General features: G+C 43.4%; 1 protein-coding gene across 2 annotated transcripts in view; it reads left to right on the top strand.

Annotated features, from left to right (window-relative positions):
* Window positions 1–2,084: 2,084 nt before the first annotated feature.
* The window catches only part of LOC148011583 (prolyl oligopeptidase family protein), a 157,794-nt gene continuing 150,538 nt past the window's right edge, over window positions 2,085–9,340 (top strand). Inside the window, exon 1 of one of the 2 annotated variants that reach the window (XM_087669846.1) lies at window positions 2,085–2,796. In XM_087669846.1, the coding sequence (XP_087525972.1) occupies window positions 2,326–2,796 (471 nt within the window). In that variant the 5' untranslated portion in view covers window positions 2,085–2,325. The remainder of the gene's footprint in view (window positions 2,797–9,340) is intronic. The other variant, XM_087669845.1, reaches the window with a different exon arrangement.

The raw sequence follows: 9,340 nt of genomic DNA, 5'->3' as shown, positions 1-9,340 counted from the left end.
ACATGTAGATAATAGGAAGTCCACTTTCGGCTATGTCTTTACCTATGTTGGGGGTACTGTTTCTTGGATGTCTAGGGTTTAGAAGTGTATGGCTCTCTCTACCATTGAGGCTGAGTATGTTGCGGCCACTGAGGCTTGCAAGGAGGCCATATGGTTGGGCCGTTTGGTTCATGACCTTGGGATTGATACTATACCTATGCTGCATTCGGATTCTATGAGTGCTATTTAACTAGCCAAGAATTCGGTCTTCCCTGCGAAGACGAAACACATTGAGGTGAGGTATTATTTTATACGTGGGGTCGTGGAGGACAAGTCTCTTGACCTTGTCAAGATCTCCACTGACAAAAATCCAGTAGATCTGTTCACGAAAAGCCTCACTACTGAGCGCTTTGCCTTCCTCAGGAGATTGATGGGCGTTGGATGAGATGATGTTTTTCCTCATCCTGTTGTACATGTGTACATTGTACTGCCTTTTCTTTTTCTTTTCACTCATCACTAGGGCAGATTCACCTTTAAGTGGGAGGTTGTTGGGGGTAAAAGCGCTTCTGCCTAGCCGCCTGTGTATTACTACACTGACAGTACCCGCCACTGCACACTACAGTTGGCGGGTGCCCGTCACCGTCACTTTATAGTGACAGTTTGAATAAAGGAAGGCCCTGTCACACATTGTGATTGTTGGAGTTTCCATTTGTGTCTCTCTCTCTTCTTGCTCTTGCTCTCCACCATAGCTCACTTCCAAGCAAGCTTCGATTCTTCTCACCTTTCGCCACTAAGAAACTTCCATATTCAGATGAGAATTTGAGATTGGCTTTTCTGCGGCCCTTGATTGCTATGAAGTATCTCGATCCTTCTAGTGGAGTGCCCCCCCGCCCCCTCCCACAAAGCATTTGTACTCCTTATGGTCGAAGATCTGCCCCCCCTAGGAATGTAGCTTGTGTTCCTACACCATTACTACATCACGATTTTGGCTAAGCACCCATCTCTAGAACATGCTTCTCTTGATTGAGCCATTCAAGCCCTTGACGTTGCATGTGGCCATCTTAATTCGATCCGTGATCATTTTTATTCTACTTGGGGATAATATCCATCTCATCATGCTCTTTATTTTGATCACCTTTTCCCCCATTGGCTTTGAACTCCTTAAGTACCAAATTTAGCCTACTTTGGATCTAGTCCCCTAAGCGTGTTTGTGTTTTGAACTAGTTAGTGTTGTTTGTTTTGAGACCTCCTAGGTTATTGTGACCATATACCATTCCGATGTTTGCATCCATCCTTGGGTACTCCTTTCCAAGATGATTTTGTGGAATATGGTTAAGTTGTGTGAATGTACTTGCTCTACCCTTGCTATGTCTTGGTATGATAGCCTTTTTGCTAGAAGTTTTTGACCATGGGTGGAGCATTTTGCCCCCCTTCATTAGGTTGATTGATTTATTCTTGTTGCTTTTGACTCTAACCATATGGGCTAGTTTAGGAGGCTTAATTTGAGGGATTGTAAGAGTGTGGTGATATCGCGCAATAGTTAGTGAAATGTTAGCTCTTTTTGGGAAAACGTAAGAAGTTACTCGTAAAGCGGATACGAAGTTTGTAAAGGTGCTACACATAACTTATTTGTTAATATTCGCACTAAACATGTGACTAAAACCCTATATTGCGACAGCGGCCTGCTTCGTAACTCCTTTATGCCTAAAAAAGTAGTAATTTATCTGTAAAGGTATTAAACATAATTTATTTATTAATATTCCCATTTATTATGTGAAAAAACGCCATATTGCGACAGCGACCTGACCTTCGTTTACTGCGTAAAAAATTACCCCAAAAAAAGAAAAGGCAAAAGCCAATCATACAACCCTTTTCACAGGAATATAATTTTAATATAAATATATGAAAAAACGCCATTTTGCGACAGCGACCTGACCTTCGTTTATTGCGTAAAAAATTAACCCGAAAAATGAAAAGGCAAAAGCCATCCATGCACCCCTTTTCACAGGAATATAAATTTAATATAAATATACTACTTTCCGCATGAAAAGACAGAAAATTTCGAATTCATTTGTATATGTAGCTAGATAGCTAGATTTGCGAGTCCTCATCATCGTACAGTTGTCGATCAGCACGCAGGTTCACTGTACATTTTCTCTCTTTGGATCAGGCAGTCGATCTTCGCTGTCCATTTCCTCTCTGCGTGTTAGTCTACAAGCCATCGCGGCCGGCGGAGTCCGGGGGTGGTGGTGGTGGTGAGGGCGGGCTATTCTGATCTCTGTGCTACCGGTTTCTATTTGATCTAAAGGCAAGTCAATAGGAAATTTCTGTGGATTAGGGTTTGATATGCTCTCGGCGACGACGAGAACAGTTTGTGAGACTGCGAAGCGATCCAATTCGAGTGGAGCATTGCCATTACTTGTATGTACTCCTGGTACGACAGCAGGAATGCCTAATACCACCAATAGTCATCCTCAAGATGCCTGCACCCTGTTCCCCGTGGAGGATATTGTGCAGTATCCTCCTCCAGGATATGTGGCGCCCTCGTCTGTTGCCTTTAGTCCTGATGACAAGTTCATCTCGTACCTCTTCAGCCCTGACAGTACTCTAAGCAGGAAGATTTACGTCTTTGATCCTGCCACACAGCGGCAGCAGATGGTGGTGAGTCCCCCAGGTGGTGGAGTGGACGAAGGGAATTTGTCGACTGCTGAGAAGCTGAGAAGGGAGAGACTGAGGGAGCGCGGTTTGGGTGTTACTCGCTATGATTGGGCAGAAGGCAGTGCTGCACCACGTCTTGTAGTTCCTCTGCCTGGAGGGGTACGTAATAAAAGTCATGCAATGTCTTGTTAACGTGGAGAGCAGTTTCTAAACGACTAATCAAGTTGTGAGCTAGCTTAATTAACACAATGAGGTGTGGACTATTACAATTGCCTTTGCGATCGTCCTTTCAGATGTGCTTTCGGCTCTTCTTCTGCTATCTATGATGCCGTCGGCGTTTACTAATTTTTGGCGGCTTTATTAACGGCAGGTTAATAAGATACAACATCTGCACCTGACTCTAGCTCGCACCTGGTTTTTTGTTCAAGCACTTTTGGAACGTCCAAATTCCAATCCAGTCTTGCTACATGAATCTGCTATTTCCTACAGTTTTCCAGCTGTGCTGGTCGCCCTATCTGCTCGGCTTGCAACAATGGTTTGAGTTGTCGTGTTCATTTAATAGACACATTTGAATCTCGATGTACGAGGTTTTACCCTGGACATTACCTAGTTCCTTGCGCTTCCCCATCAAAGTCAGCCTACTGTGCTCTACGGTATCACTGTTCAGTCCCTTGGCCCCATGTTGGCATTCAGTCGCTCTACTATCAGCTTAGGTTCTAAAATCTATTGATTTGTACTTGGACCAGTCATACTGCAAATTGCAATGTTCATTCCTCAAATAAGGGTATCCGGGATGAACAGAGGCATACAACATTTTGAAGAGCTACATCAGGCAAAAAGCAGGAAGTAAAAAGCAAGCTGCAACCGACTGTGTTTCAGAACTCACTAAAATATGAAACACAGCTTTATGATTAAAACCTAATGAACATGAGGGTGACTCTTTATATCAAGCCATCAAGAATATAACACAATTGCAGAAAAGTCCTCTTAACTGCTGGACTTCTAGAAGCTGAAAGCTATAACTGCCATGGAGCGAGGGAGGGAATCTTGTCTTATGAAGTAGAGGGCACCTTGTGTTTGCATCATCATCTGGCTCTTTTGCTCATCAGCCCTGTTATGCTGGGCAGTGTAAGGAGGAGAGAATAAGTCCTTGACACCTTTGTCCTTGCAGAATTTCTGAAACTTCTTTCTATTACCTTGGCTACTGTTCTTCCTCTCAGGTTTCCTCTTTGGTTGAGCTTCACATTCTTGGACTATATGTGCTTCTGTTCCGTCTTCTTCTCTTGGAGGCTGTGGTGGATTGTACTAGCTTCCATCTTAGCTAAATAACTGCCTTCTTGGTTGACACCCTTGCCACATAACTGTGCTTAATTGTACTTTCTGTTTATTGCCTTATGTTCTTAAAGTTAACCAAAACATAAGAAGAGGGTGCAATATCTCCTCTCTTGTATTTTTTATTGGCTTAGAGAGGGGGTCTTTAGCTGCCAAAATTATGGCATGCATTGATGCTAAATTGTCATGCATTAATGCCTAATTTAGTTTTTAAAAACAGCCCAAAAAGCTGTATGTACATCAAAGGGTGTTAGTTTTGCATTGTAGGACAAATGCCCAAAAATTCCCTATAAAAGGACATGTTATGGGCAACTATTGGTCCTGTCGCCTCATCTCAGAGCGTTCTCTCCCCCCCTTCATTTTGGAGGGTGCTGCCCTACCATTGAGGCTGTTGCCTAGTCCACTTGGCTACTGCCCTGCTACTGTGTAGTGCACTTGGGCACCATCCACTTGCATGTGCTCATACATTGGGTGGGCATTGGGGCAGGTGAAACCAGCCTTCCTTCTTCGGATAGGGTGGTTTAACCTGATTAAGCACTTAATTACAGCAATTAGTAAATGAACATAAACTGAAATGCTCACTTTACCTTCATAAACTTGGACAGTAGACACCCTGTTGGCCCCAAAATTGGCGCCCCTTTCGGTATTTCTTTAATTTCAATTGCTAATGGATAAATTACAAGCCGAGATTTCACGATCTCCTTGGCTGATTCAAAAGCCCCTTGCTGTTCCAATAATCAGCAAAGCATTCGGGCAAATTGCCCCTTGATTTTCACCCAGGACTTGCTCTAATGGAACCCCAACTGGTTAAATGTTGCCCCAAGTTCACAATAGATGGGCTGGCATCTGAAATCCTCACAATTCCACGAATATCCGGTACTGATTTCAGTGTACAATGCTTTTGACTAATGGCATGGGTCCCAAGGTGGCTTCTAAACCCTAATTACTGCTGTAATTTAGGGTTTACAGCAGTAAACTCTCTGTTGTCCACCAAATTTGGCTGTACTTTGCTACCAATGGTTGAGAATTACTAAGAATGCTTGAGCATAGAGTGGAGGAGATGAGAATGCTGTAGAGAGAGAAAAAATCAACTGAAATGTATCTTTTGATTCGTAGCTCTGATGACAAATTTGATGGCACCAACAACTTGAAAAGGGAGGTAAAACACTAGCTCAGTTGGCAAGCCCTTCTCTTTTGCCGCTGCCTCTCTTGAGGCGGAAGAGAAAACCTGCTGCCCCCTATCCTGTCGCGGCGCGCGATCAGTCGTCGTCGCCTCTTAGAGCCAAATCTGATCATCTCCTCTCTCTCCACCAAGTTCAGAATGGCTGCAATTCAGCTTCCACCACCCTCCAACAGCCTTCTTCCTAGTTGCATGGGAAAGTTTTGTGAAGTGGCAGCCTTCCTAATGCATTTTCAGCCATTAAATTAATTTTTCAGAATTAATTAATTCTGAAAAATAATTTCAGTCCTTTTGACCCTACCCAAAATTAAACATGCCCATCTGTAATGAAATTGGCTAGGCCATTTGCAACTTGGAGTGGTTCCCAACCTTTGTTGACCCTTAGACTAGCATTAATTAATTAATTAATGCTAGTCCCTAGTGTCACCACTGACACTTAATGGGCAAATAATTGTCCTAGGGTCCAACCTGGCACCAACTGACCACCAAAACCCAGTTGGCATAACTTAACACAACTTTTGCCTTTAACACCCACTGCATCCTCGGGGTCCTTGGCCCGTTCCCATGAAATAACTGCTATGTGCATCACGTGCTAAACAACCTTGCATATTTGATTAATAACTTAATCAAATGTTACTAGCAAGATTAAAGCATCTCAAAATTTCACGTCCCCGTGACAACAAGTGGGATGGATAGTGGGTAGGAGAGTCGTGTGGGCAGATGTCATTAGTGAAATATGGTGAGATGGGTTGTTGCAATGGTGTAACGTGGTGTGTCGGGTACACTAGGCGGCACCTTGACGCTGTCTGCAGTAGCTCCTGTAGCAAGGGCGCAGCTTTTAGCGTGTAAGACTTAGAGTCCTACTTGTACAACTCAATGAAAGATGAGAGAACCCAAGAATGTGGAAGAGATCCTCAAATCTTTATTACAGCACCTAATATAAATTTTAAGTATTGGTTGCGGGAGCTCAAGCATGAACCAACACTCTTCACTTTGATTCTTTGAAGTCACCTCACTATTTGGTCCAAGATAGCTCTTCTATGCCACATGTTCGTCACCTTGATTAGTCTCCAACCGCAATCTACCACAAATGCTCTAGATCACCAATCTCTTGAATAATCCAATTTGCCACCTAGGCTTCTCTTCGGGTGCCTATTTGCTGCGGCCAACTAGTTTTTACCTCAGCCATTCTCCCTCACTATGGCTAAGCACTCCCTTTGAACAACAATAATCAACCACTTGTTTACTTGCAAGAGATGCTGACTCCACATCTATGCTTGCAAATATCATAGTAGATTACCACCTAAGAATTTGGTCTTGATGGCAATCTTTGTCAATTAAGAATTTGGTCTCGATGGCAATCTTTGTCAATTAAGAACCATGTTGTAACACCTGTAGCTCCACAACATTGCCTCTTTGTTGTTCTCTTGCTTCATGTGGGTGCCTATGTGAAGAAGACATATTTAGGACTAAAGCTCTTGGTTTCAACTTTTGAACTATGGCAACTCTAAGCTCCGACCTGAATCATGATGATGCTACAAGTTTGGATCTTGAACTTGTGGGCTTTGGACTATATGTTGCACAGTCATGGTTTTACCACAATTTGATGCAATGTCATTGTCATTCCTGTGAACTAACTCATTTGTAAAACTCATGTCTCATTGCCTTTGATGAGGACACTCATAATGCCTATGACTCTTTTCCTTGCACTTAAAAACACCTATTCTCCTCTTGCAATTGTTGCGTTACATCATTAGGAATTATTTTTGTCGAAGAATCTCCATTGCTACTATTAGACTAGCCCTTCACTTTGGCTTTGCAACAATACACTCGTTAGGCTATTTAGTCTTCCTACGTTTCTTTTGCTCTCAAAGGTCATCGCCAAGTGTAGGGCTTGCTCCTAGGAATCTAGGCACTACCTCCACATTAGCTGAAATAGGCATATGCAAGCTGTCCATACTTGAAAATTGGGGGGTGTGTGAAGAATGAGTGTGGAGGCACTGCTAGGGTTTGCATTGAGGAAACACAGAGTGTACGACCACGCCAAAAGCACAATGAGACAAACAGAGACATAGAAGCAAAACTCAAACCCTAAACAGAAAACTCAAACACAAACAAAAGAAGGGAAAGAAAGAACACAAATCTGAAGTGAATGAATGTTGTAAATGAATGTAAGAGTGTACAGCGTGCCCAAGGGCAAAGCAGTGTCGGAGAGTGATGTCCACCAGAGACGGATCCCAAGTTTGTGATCACTAGTCGGAGTGTAGGATACAGAAGATGCAGTAAACGTAGGTGTCAAGAGGGCTTGGAGCACGAAATGCAGACTGGATAGGTGTGAAAGAGGACTGACAGTTGTTGCTTGATGTGGAGTTGTTGCTTGATGGAGGAAGTTGTCGCCTAGAGAAAAGACACCAAATGCAAGCTGTAGATGCAGTTACCAGTTGTTGCCAAGTGATGGAGAGGTCCAAATGCAACACCAGAAGGTTGCTTGATGAGGGAGATGGGTTGGCAGCTGTTGCCTACACACTGGAGGTGCCAACGCAGAAGATAGATGACTGAAAGCTCCAATGAAGAGTGAGAACCTCTACCAAAGAGAGATGGAATCGAATGGGAGAAGCTTGTCTATTTATAGATGAGGATGGATCCTCCCAAACTAGGGTTTCACTAAACTCTCTTGAACCGCGCTTTGTTTCATTAAATTAAGCTTGTTTGGGGCTGTTTAAGTGGTCATTAGCATGGAATGCATTTCTTAGCTCAACACCCCCTCTCAGGCCCAAAACAGGGTGAGAGAGGAAGACCAACCTAGTTTGCCAAAGGCATCTCACCCCAAAGCAGCTAGGGCATTAGATAAAGGGCGTACGGTGGTTGCTCAATGGCCTGCCAAGACTACAAAGGCGATGGTTATCTTACAAAGGGAGTCCAAGTAATCACCCTAGAGAGGACAGGGCATCGGACAAATGGTGCTTGTCGGCTACCCAATGGCCTACCAATCCCTACAAAGGCGGATGGAACTACAATGTTTTTTTTTTTGGTTTTACATGAGAGATTGTTTGCTGTTGACTAAGTCAAAGACGAGAGGAGAAGCGATGGTTAGGTCCAACCCATCACGAAATAGACAAGCTATCCATCTACTCGAGGATGGTGATGATGAGGGAATGGTGAGGAAGTAATGGTGGTGTGGTGGACAAATTGCTGGTGGAAACAACTTAGGATCCATCTAGTGGTGCTTTGCATAATAAGTATGCTACATGTTGTGAAATATTCATGCAGTAGGTGCCACTGGGATAGTGTCGCTCTCGGTATTCTACAGGATTTGGTACTTGTCTTTGACATTGGCCTTACCCCCGTGTTGTATTTGTCCAAGCACCCTAGTACAAAAGATGATGAAATCATGGTATGCAAAGGGTGAAGGCACAACAGGGGGGTAAGGCCAATGTCGAAGACAAGTGCCAAATCTTGCAGAATACCAAGAAGTGTAGATATCCCCTTTCAATTTGGAAGGGCGACGTTGAAGGAGGAAGAGCCAAATGTTGGTTTTCATGCGGTGCTGAGAACAATGATGAGAAGAAGCATCCTGACTGGAAGAGCTAGGTAGAAGTCACCACAATGATAGCATCAAGAGAGATGTTGTATGATCTACCTCGGGAGGGAAAGTCTCTATGTTGGTAGAAGAGCAAAACTCCTAGGAAGATGAAACCATGATGAGAATGGCGTGCATCCCATGTCTCAAGCCTAGGGAGGACTAGACAAACCTGCATGTTAGCTCTGCATAGAAACCAAATTCTATAAAAAAGATCAAGATCTGCAATCATAGAGGTCAGTAGTGAGATGCCCTAAAAAACAAAACTAAAATGAAAAATTAATTGAATGAACAAGTGTAATAATGCAAACGTGTATGAGTGGATAAATGCAGTGGAAGACTTGAGAATGAAAGGTTAAGTGTGTGGCCACAATTTGCCCCTTGATTCGGGTAGTTAATTGGTTAAGGAGCTCAACTGCAAACAACATAGAGTGTATCATGTTTATGATGGTTTGGTTCCTAAGCTCTATGATTCCATTCTGTGAGGGAGAGTTGGTAGAGGTAAGTTGGTGTGAAATGCCATGCTCTTGTAGAAACTCGAAAAACTCGTGGGAGGTGAACTCACCTCCATTGTCACTCCTTATGCATCCTACACGACGACCACTCTGGTT

The sequence above is a fragment of the Lygodium microphyllum genome, chromosome 28 (genome assembly GCF_053477565.2).
Source record: "Lygodium microphyllum isolate KBCC chromosome 28, Lygodium_microphyllum_v1.1.10, whole genome shotgun sequence".
Lineage (NCBI taxonomy): Eukaryota > Viridiplantae > Streptophyta > Polypodiopsida > Schizaeales > Lygodiaceae > Lygodium > Lygodium microphyllum.
This window is presented reverse-complemented; position numbering and strand designations above follow the sequence as displayed.